This window comes from Ascidiella aspersa, chromosome 8 (assembly GCF_963924565.1).
Source record: "Ascidiella aspersa chromosome 8, kaAscAspe10.2, whole genome shotgun sequence".
NCBI lineage: Eukaryota > Metazoa > Chordata > Ascidiacea > Phlebobranchia > Ascidiidae > Ascidiella > Ascidiella aspersa.
In genome coordinates, this window is record NC_139454.1 from 151,267 (window position 1) to 173,391 (window position 22,125).

A 22,125-nucleotide genomic window follows, 5' to 3' on the forward strand; every position below is an offset into this window, starting at 1 on the left:
GTTCAGAGCTCCTCTGATTTAGTTAATTATTTATTATAAGAGCCATGTATTTGTGTTATATCTGAGGTTTTTGCAAATGGCTTGAGTAAATTCAGGTCGGTTCTAAAACATCTGACATTCCAACATCGACATCATGATGGCGTTTTAACATTTATAATCAACACAGGAAAAGTACAAACAAAACATTTCGCGTAAACTCCGTCTCACTTGAATAAGCACGAGGTGATACAACACACACACCGAGTTGATTTATAGCAACAAACTAAATATTAAACAACTAAATATTTACGCAAATGAAGAAGAGCAACAAGTATAATAAAGGTGCGTCTCAAGCATATTAGAACTGTAATATACAAAAGTTCTCTGCATTAACAGGTTTAATGTTGAGGCCCAGAGTAAGCTATAGGCCTACAACAAAATATAAAAATTATCGAATAATTGTACATTTTTCATTATTATCGAAGTAAAACCTTATATTGGATGTCAACCACAAATTGAACGTGGTAATAACAAACGTTAATAATATTTATTAAGTCGCAGTATTTGTCGCACAACAATACGTCTTGCAATGTAGAGCAATTACTGCTGGTTTATCAACATCATTAAAACATAATTTTTTGAAAGCTACAACGTTATAAGCCAACTTTTGTAAGTTAGAGAAATTGGGATAATTTATAAAACAATTTAAATAACACCTGGTTTAACCATTACTATCGCCTTTAGATTATTTAAAGAATACCACTAAGCAAACATTTAAGAACAAGTCTGGAATATTAAGTCAAAAGATGTTTAAGTGCCGAGTCATACAAGGTTTGAGTGCGGAGTCATACAAGGTTTGAGTGCTGAGTCATACGAGGTTTGAGTGCTGAGTCATACGAGGTTTGAGTGCTGAGTCAGCTTATATTAGCTGCAGCGATCTTTGCTGCTTCCCTTAATCCACTCAAATAAGCCCCGGTCACAGTTTGGGGAAAGTGGCGGTTCGTGCCCTGGAAAATAACAAGGTCATATATGTTGACAGAGTTGAAAGGACACCATTCAGTCCAAGGTCAAGCATTCAGTCCAAGGTCAAGCTTTCAGTCCAAGGTTAAACATTCAGTCCAAGGTTAAACATTCAGTCCAAGGTGAAACATTCAGTCCAAGGTGAAACATTCAGTCCAAGGTGAAACATTCACTCCAAGGTGAAACATTCAATCCAAGGTCAAACATTCAGTCCAAGGTGAAACATTCACTCCAAGGTGAAACATTCACTCCAAGGTCAAACATTCACTCCAGGTCAAGCATTCAGTCCAAGGTCAAGCATTCACGCAAGGTCAAATATTTACTCAAAGGTCAAATACCTCCCCGGCGAAGAACAATCTTGTTCCGACTTGTTTTGCGAGTACGTCATAATCGTCGCCGCTACTTCCGGTTCTGACGTAACTATAGGCCATTTGTGCGTACTTGTCGTCACGCCACCTAGTGACGAACCACTTTGTGGGTTGCGGGATTTCCTGCAGAGGTCGAAATAAGTTCAACAAACTGCAGAGGTCGAAATAATTTCGTTGGTAATGTTTTGTAGTTTTACTAAATCGTCAACATGGAGAGTATATATAATTAAATAAACCGCATAATTTACCAAGAAAAAGGCATATAGTTCAAGAAAAGACATTTTTAATTTTTGTTATTACGGAAGTGTAACAAGGGTTCAGTAGCGACCTGCTCGGGGAACACAGTTGCCAGGATTGAGATTGCGACATCTTTGATTCTCTCTTCGCTCATATTTCGTGCTCTTTCTGCTGAATCACCAGATATAACGCTCATCAGCACGTTGCTCTTGCCACCCTGTGTGCATTAGGCGGGTTAGGGTGCATTAGGGGGGTGTAGGGGTGCATTAGGCGGGTTAGGGTGCATTAGGGGGGTGTAGGGGTGCATTAGGCGGGTTAGGGTGCATTAGGGGGGTGTAGGGGTGCATTAGGCGGGTTAGGGTGCATTAGAGGGGTGTAGGGGTGCATTAGGCGGGTTAGGGTGCATTAGGGGGGTGTAGGGGTGCATTAGGGGGGTGTAGGGGTGCATTAGGCGGGTTAGGGTGCATTAGGGGATTAGCGGATAATATCGGACCTGATGATAAGTAATATTACCGGAAGTGGTCTGAAACCAGGGTACTAACCCTAACAAAAACATTTCGGCATTTAGGCCAAGATTTGGCATCTGTGTGACATTTTCCACTTTGAAGGATTACAGCTTTCAATAAATAGCATATTAACCATTAGGTAACTAAGTAATTTAATGCCAAGCATTTCTTGGGTAAGGATTGGGAAACATCACATTTGTACGTCACAATTTGATCAACTTTGCTACTTTAACCATAGTAATGACGGGGTTACACAGGGGTATTTACCTGGGGTTGGGGAATGTCGTAAAACACGGTACAGAACCCCTTGTTGGTCTCATTTGCGGGGATGTACCCAAAGTAGTTCGCTCCGTTGGTCTTTTTGTCCCAGAACCTGAGAATTGGAATTAGGAGAAAATTATTAAAGAAACAACAGCAAACAAAACAAGTCAGCAAGTTGTGAGTTACTCCCTAACTGTTGTTACTTGCACTCAGTCAAGACCAGGGTTGCACAAAGCCCAGCACATCGCTGTCGCAATTTACTATTGGCACCATTTACATGTTGTTTGTGCTTGTAACACAGGAAAGCACTAAATGTTCACAAGCTGCGAGGCAAATATTAGGTCATTAACAAACTGCCAAGTAATTAGTTAAGACAAGCCCCAGTCCAAGGTACTTTGTTGACATTATGCCAATTTCAGTCAAGTCATCAATAATAAATGTGAAATATTAAAATTAGTAAATTAAACCAATTTCAAGCAACTTTCACATATTAACACAAAAACTTAGACAAATTGCAGGCAGATTTTTCGAGTGTGGGTTAAATTATCATTTTTTAAACAAATCAGTTATTTGAAAACAACAAGAGTGTTAGCAAAACATCAAGCAAATTGATCAGTGCTTTATGTCCTCAACTTCTGACATCCCTTGTTCAGCTCAAAACGTTAATGTCAAAAAATAAATAAACAATGTTTAAACCTAATCAAAGTACAACACCGACCTGTGCGGGAACAGAAGAGCGATCTTCTCAATACAGCCGCACCCGAGCCCATTCATCGAGTCCGTCTTCTCCTTCGGCAGTGGAGGTTTAAACTCAATAGAACCCGACCTACACATAATAAAAGCTTTATGGAATCCCAAACCATTGGCAGCAGGTTCTGGCTTGTCTGTCACTGTTCCCAGTGACGTGCATTAACAATAAAACTCTAACCCGAGTAAAACCAGGACCAGACATTTTTAAAGGAACATTTATGAACCATTCGAATTAAGGAACTGACGATGCCAACGTAGGCGAAATATCCTTTAAAAAATGTCTAATTTAGCAGTGTCATTCCAAATGCACAACATGCTTTTTTGACGTCATAATGGCTGGAGGTTATAGTTAAAACTGTTTGAAGGGTGGAATTGTTTAAACTTTTCAAGAAGTTTAAATCAATAACAGTTATTTGTTTTTTACCGACAACAAATAAATTAAAATAGAAAGCTGAAAAAACGAAAATATATACCGCGTATATAAATCTGTTAAATGTCGTATTGAAAACAAAACCAGGACACAAACCTAGTAATAGTACAACAGGATGCCTCAGGAAACCAGTCGGCATGGTCAGGATTCTATTGTAAACAAGAAGTTACAAATACTTGCCTGTAGCGAGATTCGAACTCGCGACCCTTGAAATATCAACCTGGTTCCATAAATCTTTCAAACGATACTGGTTGTTTGGTGTAAGTTATAGCGAATGAATCGAAACATCCAGCTTCCAGCTTATGTTCTTACATTATTACCATCGAAGTATTCACAAACCTTAGAACTGCAAGTGGAACGCTCACAACGACTCGGTCCGCTTTCAAGCACTCGCCATTCACAGTCCGCACCTCGGCGCATGAATCGTTGTAAGAAATCGACGACACCTGAAAAAAGACAATTAAGTGATGTTTTTAACCTGGAACCCCCTCATATTGTGGATTTCTATATGTGACCGAAGGTCGATATTATCGGAAGTATCGTTGCTGATCCGATAGCAAATAAGTTTGATCGTACAGCCGGCGTATGTGACCTCTAACAAAACGATTGGCACACGGAAATTGTTTTGGCCACAAAATCACAAACATAGGTTCACAATCAGCCCTCAATACAATGTCTCATATTTGAGTTGCTGGCCGTATACAAGTATTGCAATAAGAGAAAATACTTGCAAAATATAGACCGAGGATGCAAATATCCGACATACCTAGGGGGTCAAAATGAAACATCATAAACTAGTGACATCAAATAAGTTAAAAATGTCACATTGAAGTTCACCAAGGGGATACAACAATATATATATTTACCGGGATACAACAGTATTTAGTACTCTACCCATTCAAAAAAACATTCATAAATATTGCACAAAAGGTTAACCCCTGATGCCTCAGTATTGGTTGGCAAGTTTATTGTCCAGTGCAAAATGTTGATTATTTCATCGCTTCTTCAGCAGGCGCGTCATTGAAGGCTTCCAGGTGCGCCGCGGGCAAAAGGAATAATGTTTTGAAATATAAAAGAAATATAAAAAAATTGCCAGCCTTTTAAAAGGTATATGGGTGCAACAAAAACATTTCGCGGTCGCTTCGCTCACCAGGTGCGCCACAACCGTTTTAAGAGATCTAGAGGTGCATGAGGTAAAAATGGTGAGGAACACCAATTAGCTGGACCAGACTGTTTTGGTTTAATTTTAGTTTTAATCTAATTTTAAAAAGAAGAAATCTAGTAGTCCCAGTCTGGTTGGTTGATGCGTTTCACCGGTTGACGCCCAGTTGATCATATAGGCATCAATCAATTGAACCAGAGTGGTCCGTGTTGCCTTATGCTTGACGTACCGGTGAATTGAGCCTGACATCGAGTCCTTCAGCCATCGCCTCCAACTGCGATCCGAAACCGTAAGCAACGAAGGCGTGGTCGCCACTGAACTGCGCGAATATCTCGTTCTGGTCCCAGTGGAAAGCTGAAACCTGAGGAATAAATGGAAGAAAATATGGTTTGGGGATATTGACAAGGAGTTTGCATTTTTATTCCCCGAAAACTAACTGTTCGAAAATTGTAACACTTCATCATCGATAATCCAAATATAAAATAACGTTTTAACTTTAGTTCAATAAAAGTAGCAGATTTATCGAAAATCAGTTTTGCCTATTGCTTAGAACAAAAAACTGTTGGAAAAAAACAACTATTTGTAGACATGTTTGGATCTTCAGAAAAAGCCGTGATAATAAAGCTTTAAACTAGTAGGAATAAAATATTAAAAGTCGGTCTTTTTTAACTTTTAAAAGCTTTAAACCGATTAAAGTTAATGTGTTTGCGCTTGTAATAACTTCACCGACCTTATCAAGTGAAGCCCCACAAGCGAACTCGAGGTTGCCTGTGTGGAAATCAAGAATCCTTTCCTCAAGTTTCGAGAAACTGAGTCCACTTTGTGAGATCCACTCCTGGTGCGCCTCCGCTATCTTGTCTAAACAACAAGGGCACTTCAAGGTCAAAAAAATAAACGTTAAGGTGACTTCAAGGTCAAAAAAATAACAGTTAAGGTGACTTCAAGGTCAAAAAAATTTAGCTTAAGTTCATTTCAAGGTCGAAAAATGGAAGCTAAGCTTCTTTCAAGGTCGAAAAATGGAAGCTAAGCTTCTTTCAAGGTCGAAAAATCGGGTCTAAGTTCAGTTCAAGGTCGAAAAATCGGGTCTAAGTTCAGTTCAAGGTCGAAAAAATCGAAGCCAGGGTCACTAAAACAAAGGAAAATGGACGCTAAGATTATTTCTAAGTTCGAATATGAACGTTGAGGTCAATTCAAATAAAAAAGTGGAAGCTAAGGTCACTTCGAAGGTCGATTCAAGGTGACATAATTCTTCTTAAGGCCACTCAAGGTCGAATAATCGGGTCTAAGGTCACTTCAAGTTGAAAAATGGTGCGAGATGTTACTAAAACACTATTCAATGATACAATAAAATGGCATCCCGTTTTTTCATTCTTTGGAATAAACAACCGAGTGCGAGAACGAACTTTCTCCTGTTGCGTAACAATGCAACACATAATAGTGACGTCACCGACCTCCCAGCGAGCAATCGATTGCGTCATCATCCTGTGCTTGGCGCCATTCCACGATTATGTCGAGCAAAGCGTTGAAGTGGAAATCCATCCGCTTGTCCGTTTCCATGGCAACCGGCACGGCCTTCTGGCGCCTCCTGGTGGTGACCTCTGAGCTGCCGTCGTAGAGGTCACAGCGAGGTCGTAGCACGTGTAGTTTGAGGTCAAGTTGGTGTGATATGAGGGCGAGGGGGTTGTTCACACACCTGGATGCACAAGTGTTAGTGGAAACTTCATTTGTAACCAACGTTTCGAATAAAGCTTAATTAATAAAGACTTATTTGAAACGTTCACAAAGTGTTACTTACTTCATAATAGGCTTTGTCATTCATTCTACGTCTTAAGCATCTATTACGTACTTTCGGCAACATCCTTCTAATCTAATTTTTTTTATCAATTCCCACCCGTTTATAATTTGCGCTCCTCTCCCCACGCACACGCCATCTAGTGTCCAGTCGTCGTGCACCCGACCACCGACGCGATCGCGCGCTTCAACCACTGTGACGTCACAACCGAAGTTGTACAGCTGTCGCGCTGCAGCGAGGCCGGCCGGTCCAGCTCCGACCACCAGGACCTGAAAAAAAAAATATTTATGCGAAACATTAAAAATTTGTGTTTTTTTACAAACTTATTTAAAATTAATCTTTTTACAAAACACAAATTCGTTTATGGTGAAATATTTAAACAATAAGTTTATTTACAAATGTATACAAATATTTATATATTAAAAAAATATAGATATTTTATTAAAAACTTTAAACCTGTTTGGTATTTCATCCAAAAATTACAAATATTGGTATTTTAGAAAAACATTAACTAGATATTTTTTTACAAACACATAAAAAATGATGTTCTTTTACAAACCTACCTTTTGACTTGTGTACTTTGCAGGCAGCATGTGATCGCGGGGATTCCCCATGGTACCCAGTGCCCCTGAGTTGACGAGCCCCTTCCTCACAGCAAAGTGCAGCACCCTGCGGTTAAAAGGAACAAGTTCTAGTTACAAGCGAATAAAACACCTAAAATGCTAAGGATGATTTGTAATTTCGCTGATATCATGACAGGGCTGCGGAGTCGGACTCGACGATCGGTTTATTTCGCTGGAGTACGATTCTGGAGATTATGTAAAATACCTAATAGTCCAAATTGCGCAGTTTTACATTTGAAACCGACAAGGCCGCTAGCTGTAAATTTTTAAGTAGAATAACCAGTGGTGGATATTTTCCAACCATGTATCGTGGGTGAATGAGTTATAAGTGGATTGCTCAATATCCATGTTAATTTAGTTGCGTAAATTGGCGGAATAAAGGCTGTAGACAAGGGACAGGACTCAATACAATCGGCAAATTGACCACAGAGTCAAGTTTATTTGTCAGCCGGAGTAAGACTCTGGATTCCAGCCCTGCCTTATGGTACAAAGCCACAAAAGATTACTCGTCACTGGATATAACAAGAAGTGTGAGCAAGATTAGTATGTAGTATGTTTTATTTAATAACTAACTACAAAAAAGCAATTTCCAAGTATAGATGTATCTAACCTTGGAACAACGAGTTGGCACAATCTTGCTCGTGTGAGGCTCCGTGTGATGAGATGTTGGCAGCAATCCTCCACAGTGAGCGCGTGTCGAGGTTGGAGGGTCCACAGAGCGACGACGAGGTTACGCACGGCGAGGTACACCGTCTGCTCCCTACAAGTAACATGTGGAGGTTGCGGGTTAATTACACACAATTTGTTTGATTCACAGTAAACCATTACACACTTTGTCCGTGATTTATGTTTAATGGCCACTACTGTTAAGCATTTTACTTAATTCACCACCAGAATCACGTACAAGATTACTCTTTTTGGCCGATTTAGCCAGATGAAAAGTGGTCTTTGGTGAGACTTGAACTCATACATGTAGGAATATGTGCTTAGTAAAAACTTGTCAAATTTATGCTTGGTTGTTTTGGGGATCATCAACTTTTTCTAGTAATTTTTAAATTGAAAAACCCTTAAACAAAACAAAACAAAACATAACAACATCTAACCAATGCCTAAAAAAACAAGTATTAAAAAAATCTAACTAAAATAATCTTATCCACAGTTAACCTTGTTAATCTTGTTTGATGTTTTTACAATTTTTAAACGTAAAGTAATGTAAAGCATAAAAATATTTGATGTGTCAATATTTTGCAAGAGAGTTAGCAAAAATGTTCTTTATTATACACTTAACATTATATTTTAATTCTCACTTGTAAAATTCCGGGAATTCATCTGCTTCATCAAGTTCCATAACATCAGGTCGCATGCAGAGCGCTTTACCCCGTTCGTGGGGTTTGTAGAAGGGTTGAAAGTAGGGGTTTAACCCATCAACTGGGTAAACAATGGGTTAGTGGGACTTCGACATTGACATAATACCAATTAATGGAAAGATTGCGCTTTCAAATTGCTACCTTTTAAACTTCCATTGCCCTAGTGGTCAACAATCCAAAACAGTGTCAAATTTTTCAAACAATAATAAATATTAACACAGTATTGGAACTTAAGAGTTTACCTTTTGAAAAGGGTAATTACTAGAAAAGTAATGGATTTTAAAAATTCAAATTTGGGAAAAAATAAACCATAACACATTGTTTCCAAACTCCCAACAATTTATGCCCAACGCACTTCCATAATTTTCCACTCACCACAAATCTTAGCGTCTTTCCCCCCGTGTTTGCGTCCCCCCGGTGACATCATCATGCTCGATTGTCTCCCTTGTTCACAGCTCTCATCCGCTGAGCTTTGTTCGTTCGATAGATCGCTTCGTGGAAAACAAAAATTTACAACATGGATTAAAACTATTGAATGGTTGCTTTGAAAGTAAAGATTGACCAATAATATCGCGTGATATTCCAGTCTTAACAAGAATATCTGTATCAGTAAATAAGAACTGATATTTTAACACTACCAAAATATTACGTAGATTTTCTTAAAAACAATCAAATAAGTAGGAACACTAAACACGGATCTGTTCATAATCGTCAGCAGAAAGAGAGTGGCCCAAAAGAACTTGCCGAAACGTTTGCTAATAAAAGAATGAATCTTTTATCTATTATTTGGGCCACTCTCTTCCTACTGAATCAAATAAGTTATTTTTGAACCTTTTTGTGTTTGGCTTTTCATATATTAAAAAAGATTATAAAAAGCCTTAAATTTTGTGTTTGTCAGCAACTTTTTCTACACTTAACCCGGCAACTAGACTCATGTTGTACATCTGCATCTAGCATCATGAATAGTAACACAACAAGTTGCTACAAACCTCCATTGCTTGATTCTTTCTTCAAGTGACGGAGGCTTTAAAACATTTTCTTCTTCACACGAAAATTCACTCAGATGTCGCATGTTCACTAAAATAAAAACATTACAAAAGTTGATGACTCCTGTGCTAAAAATATAACAGTTTAAAAGGAAGCTTGTACAAGTTGAAACTTGACATGATATTGTAGTTCCCTTTCAGTATCAAATTGTTTGTACAAACAGGATGTCGCAGGCAACGGTGGTATGGTTGTTTATCAACTTGCTCCCTTCTGAGCCTGTGTAGTTCAGTTGGTAGAGCGACAGTCCCAGTATGACCAAGGTCGTGAGTTCGAACCTCACCACTGCCTATTTGTTTTTCTAGCCTGGCCTTGCTTGCATTATAATCCTGATCAGGCCGATTGATTTCACTAAGCCTTGCCATTTGCAGAGTTTAACTTTAAATAACAACTTTACATTAGCATTGTCATATCACCTGTGTCGACGGCACTCATCCCAACCCCATCAGGGTAATAACCTGTTAAAAAGGGGGCTGCGGGGCTGTTCTTTAGAAAGGGGGTGTAACTGAGCATGTGCATCCAATCCACGTCGGGGTTAACAGCCGTTTCGACGCACGGGTCATTGTCAGCTGAACACGAGTACTTTATGTGGGGGGCACGCCTGAAAAACCTTGCATTAATCTACAAAATGTGTTTTTATTTTCACAATTTTTTAGATAGTTAGTTTTTTTACAAGGTAGCTAAGCAAAAAAAATATACACATTTTGTAAAAAAAAACAATAATGCAAATCTATTTTGTCAAAAGTGCGGTTAAACATGCAACTTTAAAAAAAAATAGTTCAATTTGGCAGTACCACTATACAAGTCAAAAAAAAACAATAACAAAAAAGCTAGCTTAATCAAAGCTTAAAATAAATCACAAATTCTAAATTAAATGAAAGCTTTACCATAAAGGATGGAAGTGATTCCTTTCTCAACCTAAACTCAAGCCTTCGGCATAAACTAATATTTAATGTAACAAATTTATTTCCGCTTACTGGTTGTCGTTGTCGTCGTCGTGGTTACCGAGGGTGTTGGCCAAATTACCCATAATGCACTTGTAGGTTTTGACGATGTTCGGAGTGAGTTCAACCTCATTTGTGAGCGACCTCCAGTGGCCACAAGAGACGCAACGAACCCAGAATGGAAGCTGCTTTTCTGTGTTGTGATGCAACAATCAACTTATTTTATAATGTGACAATTCAGTATTGACCGAAATAAAATGGTTTGATTCAGAAATTTTTAATGCTTTTCACCATATTTTGATTGTTAAAATTATATTTTGCAAAAAATTTAAAGACAACTATAGACAGTTTTTTTTTGATTAGCACAATAATGATTATTCGTATAAGGATAGTGACAATGAAGGGATAATAAATTCACAATTAGTTATAAGTTACCTGAGATGTAGGTGGTTAGGTTTTTGAATGAGGCGTCGGCTTTGCTGTTTTGCATCCAATTACGCTTCCATTCGTGGAAATCTTCACAACCAGAATTCTTTCTGTTGCGAAAACATGGAAATGTGAGTGTGAATCATAACTTTAACATTATATTCATTTTTGTTATATGAGCTGAAAATATATTTTCAGGATATTTTTTTTTTGCCAATGTTCTTCTTGGTTTGGATTTCTACTTTATTTAAAATTTTGTTCACATAAATTTAAAAAATACATATAAAGACCATGTGATAAAAAACATCATAAGAATGTTAAAATTTGATAATTTATATTATCATATAAAAAGGTATATGATAATATTAAGTTTATAATATTAATTTTTTAACTCTTTCTGTGTTTTATATTTTCGTTTGTTATATATATTTTAGCTCACATATCTTGTAACTTTACTTACACTCTGTAGAACTGGTCGAAACATCCGTTGCAGTAATGTTCCTCAAGTGACATGTGATACCAGCGAGACGACTTCCCCGATGCTTCCATGCAACTAAAGCAACTTATGGTAAACTTAATTGTTTGTTTTAAACTGTTATTAATTGTGCTTTTAAACAATATGTTCTTAAACTGGGGTCCATTGACCCCTTGGGGGTATCTGGAATATTTTTTGGTCCATGAACGCTCATTGGATTCTCAATGTATAACTAAATAAAGAATGATTTTTTCAAAAGAACTAAGATTGAGTAAATAAATGCTTTGCCATTCCCTTGAGTGTATGTAGACTCGTTTTAGGTTTTTTACTTGCACACAGCTATGAACGGGATTCAGCATACCACTTAAGTCTAAAGTGCTTGTATCATGATGTTTGTCTAAACATTATTGTGCTTGATTGCACAAGGAATAAATTCTCAAAACAACAGTGAATATCAAACACCAACCAACATCCCATATGTTTAACCTTGTTCCATCTTATCGACAATTTCAATAGCATTAATTTGTTGAAATATATGTGTTTTTAGTAGCACATATTAGTATTAGAGTTAAGGATTTACAAAAAAAAAAGATAAAGAGATTTTCTAAACCAGTGCTTCCCAACCTTTTACAGTTAGCGACCCACTTTTGATGCAAGTTTTATTGTGCGACCCACAATGAGATACGGCCAAGCAAATAAAGTTACAAAAACCTGCATTTTTACTACTGGTCTATGTACTGAAATAGTTAATGTGACACAACATATCTGTATTAGCGTATTGTTGCATAAATATTACTTAGTGGTAAAGGAATAATTTTCCCATCTAAGCTGAAACAATTAGAAATGCTTCCCGGCCCATTGGTTGGGGTTAGCACTGATCTAAAACCTTCTATTATATAAATACTAAAATGGGAACTTTTGCTAGAGAGCATATTTCCTTCAAACTTACGTTTTAGTTGCTTTTATGCAGCAGGTTAACGAACTTCTGCCACACCCACTTTTCTTACACGAATGTTTCATCGCAAATTCCCGCTCCTCTTTTAACGTCCGAGCGTTACCCTGGACATCAGACTTGCTTTGTGATGTCACAGTGTCCTTGACAATGCTCTCTTTCTTGTTTTTTTTGTCGAATTTTTGTCGGGCTGCTTGAATGTTCTTCTTCACCGAAGTTAGTGTTTTTGTTCGTTTTGGTAATTCGCGAATGTTTGCTGTCGCTTCATCTTTTACAGAATCATTCTTTGTTTTTTCCTGAGACCCACATGTTGTTGTTTCTGTGTTAGTATCATCTTTTTTAACAGATTTATGCGAAGGTGATTGGTTTCCATTGTCAGAAATGGTCGGGTTTTGTAAAGTATCTTGAATTTCATCTTCAACTTTTGGAAACTTTGGCAAAACGTCAGGGTTTTCGATGCTTAAACGTTTCCGTGTCTTCGATTGCCATTCGCTGGTCGAGACAAAATCATCAAACGTTTTCCGTTTCAACTGAAAATAAAAAAAGATTTAACTTTATAGAATATTACCAGCAAATAAATTGAAATGGTGATTGAAAAACACACTTTAACATATGAGTTTAGCGTACAGGTAAGAGGCGCTGGCTCTGTAGACGAGAGCCAACGGCTGCCTAAATCCCTTACCCAGATTGGAAACTTTGGATTTTGCGCGGAGGAGACGATTTTGCAGCTTGAAATTGCGTGGCTGTAATAACATTTCTTGCCCAAATTTGCGCGGCTGCAATAACGTTATTTGTGAAATTTGCACGGCTGAAAATGGAGTACTATACTGAAAACCGTTATCGCGACGTAAGTTTTGTGCGTTTCAGAGATTTTTCGCGGCTGATCGCATTTTACGTTGGTTTTACATAAATTGCGCAGCTACGACTTTCTGACCTGGTCCCTACAAGTTCTTAATCTGACTCCACAGGAGCAGGCTGCTAAAATACCTGTCCTTAACTTCTTGAAGCCAAGCATATCTTTTTAAAACCACTCTATTTAAACTGGTTTTCCAACTTGGCAATACGCACGATCAAAACTGTACCTTGCCATTATAACATATGGAAAACCCGGGGCTATGAATGTTCTAGGTGTGCAGGTCTAGTTTTTTGCTACACTTTCTTGCCTTTAGCGAGCAGTGCCAGAACCGTATCATAACTCCACAGTTTTCGCTACCAACATTGCTTAAGATAAGGTGCTAGTTAAGGTGAGGGTCCAGTCAAGTATTATTAGCATACATTTATTCTGTCACATTTATTTCTTACTTGAAATTTTCATTTTTGAAACACATTTTATTACTTTAAATAAATGGTAGGATTCTGGACGAGCGCCAAATTTTCTTACTTTTCTTCCGGAACTTCGAATAGAACTTGAAGCAGATTCCATTTCGTCAAAAACAACTCGGATTAAACAAAGTGGAAATATTTAATTAAAAAACCAAATGATGAATTATTTTAACTTTGTATTAAATGCAATGCTTTACAAATATCCAATGATCGAAGCAAACTTCTTAGTATTTACAAAATTTGAAGCAGGTTTTTGTCTTGGTTTACGAACTGAAGCATAAACATATATAAAATAATAATATGAAGGGATAAAACAAACTATTTTAAAACGTGTTTTTTAGGGAAGTTTTAGTAAAAAACGTTGAATACTTTTAGGTCAAAGTGGATTTACTAATTCGGGAAAACCCTTATTTACAAACATTTTCATAGAAATCAAAATGTATTGATTTGTTTTGTGGAAATTTGATTTCAACAATTAATTTTAAGTTGCTTATATTTAGCAATAAAAATTTTTACAATGACTTCAAACTAAACAGGAATCACATAACGTTTTATTTTATTGTTTATCACCGTTTTATTAAACAAATACAAAATACACACGAGTGTAAACTGTTAACACTGTTACGTCACAAAAACAAATCTTTAACTGTTTACTTTCAAAGTGTTAGGATGTCTTGCACAATGCACAACCACGAAATGCATGGTTTTAATGATAAACAACTGCACCCTATTAAATGTGTGTAATATAAGACAAGATTTGGCTTAAGAGGTTTTAATCAAAGCAAAAACAAAATCGTACACAATAAGGAAATAAGGCACAGAGAGTAACGAAATAGGTTCACTATTTAAACGAAGGTTTGCTAGATGAAAGAAAAAACAACATAAAATGGAACACACCAGTAACCGTGGCAAAACAAAAAACAACGAATAGGCAAAAGAACCAATTAGCAATGCATATTCACAAGGGAATCATGTACCAGCATTCATGTAAGTGATAACCACTATTCAAAAGAAACATAAATCATTAAGGCAATCCCAAAATTAATACTACACTTTTTTAGTTTACCCAAACAACCAACTCTAATTGCAAACATTGTAATTAAAACGAAAACAATTCACCAGAATAAATAAAAATGTAATATTACCGAAGGCTTAATATTGGCATTTGGATTCCTCATAAAGAAGTAATAACACTGTTTGTTAGGAATTGTGTTGACAAAAGAATAACTAAGGAATGAAAGGTTAAAATACAGGGATCGTACGTAATTCCTACAAAGATAATCTCTTTTGGGTAATACATAGGCAGAAAATAGGAAAGTAGAAGAAATAAATTTCCACACAGTAAAAATTGTTCTGACATGGAAGGTTTAAAATTGTTTGCTCGAAAGTGGCAGTTTGCAGAGGTTAGCGATGTTAATATGTTTAGTGCAGGTGAAAGCGCTTGTTGTAAGGCAATTTACCCGGGTGCTGAAACTTTCGAGTTCGGTTGATGAGCGGGTTTCTGCTTGGTTGGTTGCTGTAAGCTGCACTCGTCTGGAGAGGTAAGTCTGTAAAACACAAGTTAAAGGAGATCCAAAACCAAAGTCTTAAAAGGTTAGATCTACAAAGCACAAGTAAATGAACTGTGAAAATAAGTCTATTAAAACTCTACAGCCTTTTGAATATACTGTTGCTGCCAGGCTGTGTTTCAATTGTAAAACTGTTTTTTCCTACAGCTATTCACAAACAACAACAAAGTAAACACTTATCCAGAGAGCTGAATAATGTTTACTCTGAAAATATTCATCGGGCCAAACTTCTAAAGCACTTCCCTTAGGAAATACAGGTATTAAAATGCTGTACATTAGTCTCTGATAAAACTCATTTCAATTTTGGAGCATATTGGTTGGAGGTTGTAGTAAGACGTAATAAAAATATTAAAGCTATGTTGAAAACGAATTAAAAGTTATTCGAAACGTTCAAAATGCTGCCTACTTCTGTATGGGCTTTGATATTCTTAATACGTTATTTCAATTTATTTCGTTCACTGCTTCGTTATCAGATTTGCAACAAAGTTGTTTAGACAATGTATAAAAAGCAATGGTATATATAAAAAAAAAAATAGGAAAATGTGAGGATAAACCTACAACACCTTTGCTATTTTAAGTTGCTTTTTTTGCTTATTAAATTCTAAAGTTAAGCACACACCTTCTGTAATGTAAAAATGACTCCTTTCCATTTACTGATTATAATTTTTTTACACTGGACACTGGTTAAGGTCAGTTCAAACATGTTTAACAAATTATGACATATCGGTTTTAATTTTGTTCATATTTACAGTGATATTTAACTCCGTATTTTACCTGAAACAATAATATTCTTGTCGTGATACAAAGGGCTAACAACTAAATCACACTAAACTCATCAATGAAAACAAGCTCTATAAACCAACCTTGTAACATAAGCTCATGTGGTTAATTAACTTACTTGTGTTAAAGTTAAGGTGGATGTGGTGGTTGTCTGGAATCCACTTACGAGGAGCAAAGTTTGGAGCGAACTGGAATAAACAAAAAAAATTAGCAACAACTTATTAGGTAGAAAATTATTTAAAAGAAAAAAAAAATTGGGTGTTGTTTCTCCTCAAACATTGAACACAAACAAAATCTCATCTTTTGTTTATAAACTTCTAATTTTTTATATTGAAAGTCCATTAAATGTCGATGCAGGAAAATATAAAACGAACAAAACTAGGATTTATCAAACAAATATTTGAGCACTTACGTTTTGTTGGTGAGAATAGTGATGGGTTTCGTAGCCATTTATGTAGTGGTAAGTTTCTTGTGGTATGTAAGGCTCCAGGAAAAATTGTGGGGCGACCTGGAAATTAAGTTGTATTCAACACACAGCGGCAAATTAAGCTAGTAAGGAAGATTTTATGAATGTGTATACACACGATTCCTAGGAAGGTGCACATCCTGTCATAAAACTTCATTGTCCCTTATATCCTGTCATTTGCAATATCCAATAATGTACAGATTTAATTCCCAGCGCCATTTCAACGAATATTTAGGTAAAAAACTAACACTTATTTGGAATTAAAAAACGAAAAATAGTTGTAAAGGTGCTGAATGAAGTGTCTAACAAATTAATGATCTCAGATTTTTTTGCTTAAAAGTTTTTGGGTCCGTTTTTGTTTTATGAAAGCAAAATAAATAAATAAAAAAGTATAAAGTACCCACTATAAGCAAGTGTATTTAATTGTTGACCTAACCTGAGGTGGAACATCTTCGCTTATGTAGTTGTAGAACTTCTTGAACTGGTTGTAGTACATCTCGTTGCTGTTCCTGATTGGTCCTCCATACCTGCTCTCAGCGTCCATTGGTCGGTTGTGTGGGCGTGTCCAGGGCGTTGTCTCTTCTGTGTAGGCGTTGTGAAGCAAGCTGGTTGTGTTCATGTCAATTTCTAAAAAAGTTTGGGTAAATTCATTATTTTTGAGGTAATTTATTAAAAAACGGTTTTATTACAATAGTTTCTCCGTTGTGAAAAAAAGTTATTTTATCTGCGAATTTTAGCATAATTTTGAATTTAACAACAAAATATAATAATCTAGTAAGATTTGGCATTATAGCATCACCATGTGTAATGGCACAAATGAATATTTAATTGTATTGTGTTGACGCCCTTTCGCGCTGTAAACCTTTTTGGCGTTGGTAATATGACGTAATGGAGACTTTCTAAAACTCTTTTTAGCAAGCAGTTTTGCAAAAACTGCAAAAACACCGCGAGTTATGACACACATCCTTTATCACCAAAAATGCTTGAAGACTGTATACATTGTTGTTTGAAGCTGTATACTTTGTGCAATATAATGTAAACACTTCAACATGTTGGAGCCAGTTAATGTACGAGCTGTATGTGTTATACATTTGTCCAGACAAACATGTGTGGATCTGCTTGAGCCACAACTTCTGCCCCTATCTTGAAGAGTTTGGGAACTTCACCGAGGCGAATTATCATAATGAGACCCGTAATCAACCAAACCTCCTTCAACATCAAGTAAAAACAAGTTTTTTGGAAGCTCGAATAATTTTTTGCGAATTATAAACATATATCTCTATAATCAATGGAACAAAAATGGGTGAAACTTTTATTTTAACCAAATTATCTTTTACCAGGTCACCATAGTTTTGCGATGTTCTCGTCAAAATCTATTGTCATAACATCTTGACCGAGACACGACAATCGATATTTCAGGAGGCGTTTTAAGAAATTTAAGAGGTTATTTCGTTCCTTAAATATTTAAAGAAATCATGTTTCTCACCGTTTTGGTTGAAGTCCAAATCTTGCTCGGGAAGTCCCAATCCCCACCCGAGTGAGATGTGCGAGAGGAAGATGTTTGTCATCCGACGATGAGCAAGACTGTTCCAGTGGATTCCATCATTTGCTCGCCTAAGGAAAATAAATCATAAAGAAAATGAGTTGATTACAATGTTTAAAATATTTGTGAGATTTGGTGGTAAAAAAATTAGAAAAAAATATTTAAAAAAATAATTTGTTTAAAATAGCTTTTAAAAGTAATTTTAGATTTTGCAAATGGCCTGCCCTTTAATTGTAAAATTGTTTTTTCGACAATAGTAACACATTTCCACCTATTCGGGCAATCTTGTTCAGAGCAATTTAATTGCAACCATAGGCGAACATATACACCACACAAACAATAACCTACCTCCTCTGCTGACCAACGAAAAAGTAGTGCATGTCGATGACGTCGTACTTGTGGCTGGTGACGACGGCATGTGCCGTGTGGTTCGCCAGGAACACGTCCAACAGAAGCGTTTCCGTTTTCTTTGCTGCGTCTGTGTTTGCCAGAAAACCTCCGCGAGCACTTTTTGCAACCTGCGCAACAAGATGTTAAAAAAATTACAACTTTCAATTGTTAAAAAAATTAAAACTTTTAACTTTCAATTGTAAAATTGTTCTTTAGGCAAAATTTTATTGATGTACCAACGTTTTAACCACTTATTCTGGCAATCAGTTTTGATTTAATAAAATTTAGTCGCAATAACAATTTTACAATTGAAAAAATGCCTTGCAGCAAGAGTATATTAAAAAACAACTTCATTAACCATGTGGTGCTGACAACAAGTTTTAACTTTGAACATAAAATCAGTTTGTCTGCTATTTTTAAGGTTAAATGTATTTTAAATTGGTATATGTCAAAATTAAATTGAATAAAATTTGTCTTTTTTCCACAACAAAAAAAATACCCTAATGTTTCCTTAAGCTTTAGTAACCCTCGTTCTGGTTATGTCGGTTTGATTTTTAATATTTTTTGTACGTATTTATATGTGTTAAAAAAAATGCAAAAAAAATGTCAAAATTATAAATAATGGCATTGGTAACTTATTAGTAAATAGGATATTCTGGTTTGATTTTAGGCAGTTTGGGTGAATATGTGAATATATGTGGATTGTGTGAATATAGCATCCTGGACTTGAAAATATAAACTTGCCGGCAAAGTAGTTCTCCAAATAACGCTGGATTCAACCGGCAAAGCTTCGTCCAATTCACTACAAAACTTCTCAAGATTTTTGTAATAATCGAACATCACCTTCGATATGTTGTTTCCGTATCTGCGAGAAAATGAAGCAAAAGTTTTAAAAAATAAATAAATCATAAAATTAAGTTTGTGGCAACAACAAACAAAACCAGCAAAACTTAATTGTAAGGAGCGCTCAAGCTAATGTTGACTTACTTGGCCTATTTGCCTTTGACTTTCATTTTCAAGCCACATCACATTACAGCTAAGTTTAAATTAGTTACAACATTTTGTTCCTAACAAACCTGGAAATGTCCCAGAGGCAGGAATTAACGAACACAACGTCTGGTGTCGGTTGATTGACATCTTTAAAGTCCTTTATAATTCCCTCAACGTATTCATTGTAGATGCGAGTTACAAAGTAGAACCTATAAACATATTTAACTAGGACATCAAGTTTATCAAACAACACCTTTATAAATAAAAACACTTTTTTTAGTTTTAAAAATTTTGAAAATTTGTCTAATGCCTGTCGCAAATCATGAATTCAACTCAATTTTAGTTTGTAAAGGAACATTGACAAGGAATTATAAAATCTTAGATATCAAAACAGGGTAGGGCAAGATATATTTAAAAGATGACATCATAATTTAACATTTCAATGACTTCAGAATCTGATGTTTCAGGTCAAAAATATGTGAAAGTGAAATTGAGTCTAAACACATTCAATACAAAACCGTGTTCTTTTTACCTTTTCTTTGAATATTGATTACTTCTTAAATATACACTAATATTTCAATTAGGCCTTCATGAAGCCCCTTAAACTGTTTTACGTACCCACAAGGGCCCATGGACCCCAGTTTAAGAACCCCTGTTATAACCACTCATTTCTTTCAATTGAATTGAAAAGCTGGCTTGCAATAGAAAGAGAAGTTGCATTATAAAGTTATGTGGCGGCTGATTTGAGGAATCACAACATTTTAAACGATCAGCCGACCTGACGAGGTGGTTGTCGGTCCTGAACTCTCGAACTTCGCGATATTGAAGTCCGTTTGTCATCGCGCTTTGTTCAACCGATGTGTCGCCAAGAAAACTCTTTTCACCCTGGATTACAAAATATGATTTATAAAAAGAAGCATATGTAAAAAAATTATTAACCAACCAATTTGTATGATCACTAAAGGTTTAATAAGAACCGCAACATTTTAACGGTATAATAAAGAAAAAATCTTCAAAAACCAAAAATATTGTAGGGTTATAGTAAACGGTCTTATGATAACACTAAAAATGCCCAAATGTTATTCTTTTTGGCATTTTGCAGTTTCTTGATATTATCATTTTAACAGAATTATATTTTAATGTTACTTTTAGTTGTCAGAACTAATTCATGTGACCTCTAGAGACACAGAAATGAGGCATTTTTCTTATCTTTTTTACTTTTATAAAATTTAAGAAAATATCAAATATTCAGGGTGTAAATCTGCTACATAAATTTGACTCTTTTCTTGTGATTTTTTAGATGTTTCTAGATATACATATAAATACTAATAAGAAGAATATAAAATTTAATTTTTGTTGTGTTTTTAGATATATTATTGACTGAAAATTGTCTACTTTTCAAAGCAGTTTCTGGACAGTTACCAATTATTTAAAGGCTTCTTGTCAAATAACATTAGAAGATATTAGAAATTACCGATACTCAAACAAAGTGTTGTTAAAGTACCTTGCACTTAAGTTCCGTTTGAGTGACGATTCTGTTTTCACTCAGAAGAAGAACAAGGTCTTTGTAAGCTCCTCTTTGAACTAAACAAAACAATTTGGTCGTCAGTAAAATCTATATCTTCTTACTCTGGTGGGTTTAATGGTAAAGTTAGGAATCACTTTTTTAAACCAATATCTGCTGTATAATGTTTTGAAAACAGACACATAATACCGCTTTTTATAAACCTGCTTTAAGATCAAAATTTAATTGATTGAAATAAAAACCAATCTTTCTATATTTATTCAACTCTTGTTATGCTGAACAAAAAACTTTTTGCAAAATAATTAGGAAATTAGTTTGCAGTAAAGTATGGCCATTATGATATATCTGTATAAGTGGATTGGTCTATTTAGTTAAAAGTACATAAAATGTGCATTATAAAATATTTAATTTTTCGCTTTAATATAAACAAATGCAAACTAACCTGAATCTCCAATAAAAACAACAAATTTATTGAAGAGTAGTTTTTTGGCGTCATCAGTTGAAAATATTCCCATCATATTTGCGTTTTGCTATTTTACTTTTAAATCCATAAAATACAATTCATCTACAAATTATAAACACAATGGTAAAGGCAAAAGTTCTAAGTGCATAAAACTAGTGCTGCAGAAAGCATGATTGGTAACTGTCTGGTACTGGAAACTTTAATAATTTAATCACATTAATAAAACAGTGGATTTCTGATCGGAAAGTCTTTATTTCGGCCCAAAATATCAAGGATCGAGCTAAACTAAGCATTGGACATCTTGGACAAGTCATAGTACAGTCATCTTGAAAATTACTGAAATTCAAGTAAAGTCTTTCATAAAAAACGGAGCTGGTCAAATCTTACAACAACAAACATCATTTGGGTTTGGGTATTGGTTAGCGTTTGAGTTAAGGTGGGTCCAGTATTATTAATAAATACTAAATATAATAATATTTAACGCACCCACACCCAAACTCGCACCCTAACCCAAATGTTGTGCGTTGACTTAAAAAACTGTTATAGGATTCTAGACCAGCGCCCTTAAGTCAAGTGACCGTAAGCCTTTCTGCATAGGCTGAAATTATCTTTCTTATATTATTAATTTTCGCCTTGAGATTAAATTTGCATTTCCTTTTGCACGCTTGAACGATCTGCGCACTGAAGCGTTTATAAACTACGGCTCCGTAAAATTATAACGTAACAACTCCAAGAACTTAA

General features: G+C 35.7%; 2 protein-coding genes across 2 annotated transcripts; both read right to left on the reverse strand.

Moving 5' to 3' along the window:
* Nucleotides 1-880: 880 nt before the first annotated feature.
* LOC146134733 (lysine-specific histone demethylase 2-like) lies at nt 881-13,759 on the reverse strand. Its single transcript, XM_083395603.1, has 21 exons — nt 13,718-13,759; nt 12,334-12,866; nt 11,370-11,462; nt 10,919-11,019; nt 10,517-10,676; nt 9,956-10,140; nt 9,485-9,572; nt 8,871-8,986; nt 8,436-8,556; nt 7,739-7,888; nt 7,069-7,174; nt 6,605-6,774; nt 6,165-6,406; nt 5,444-5,571; nt 4,943-5,074; nt 3,891-3,997; nt 3,090-3,197; nt 2,378-2,483; nt 1,696-1,821; nt 1,338-1,490; nt 881-986 (listed from the first exon to the last, which is right to left on the reverse strand). The coding sequence occupies exons 1-21, from the start codon at nt 13,757-13,759 to the stop codon at nt 894-896; spliced, it is 3,060 nt and encodes a 1,019-aa protein (XP_083251729.1). The 3' UTR covers nt 881-893.
* Nucleotides 13,760-14,331: 572 nt separating this feature from the next.
* Nucleotides 14,332-21,488, reverse strand: LOC146134734 (PC-esterase domain-containing protein 1B-like). Its single transcript, XM_083395795.1, has 11 exons — nt 21,364-21,488; nt 20,901-20,980; nt 20,175-20,281; nt 19,483-19,605; nt 19,151-19,271; nt 18,365-18,534; nt 17,960-18,087; nt 16,910-17,100; nt 16,420-16,515; nt 16,126-16,195; nt 14,332-15,206 (listed from the first exon to the last, which is right to left on the reverse strand). Exons 1-11 carry the CDS (start codon nt 21,437-21,439, stop codon nt 15,082-15,084), a joined length of 1,287 nt encoding a protein of 428 aa, XP_083251921.1. The 5' UTR covers nt 21,440-21,488; the 3' UTR covers nt 14,332-15,081.
* Nucleotides 21,489-22,125: the final 637 nt, after the last annotated feature.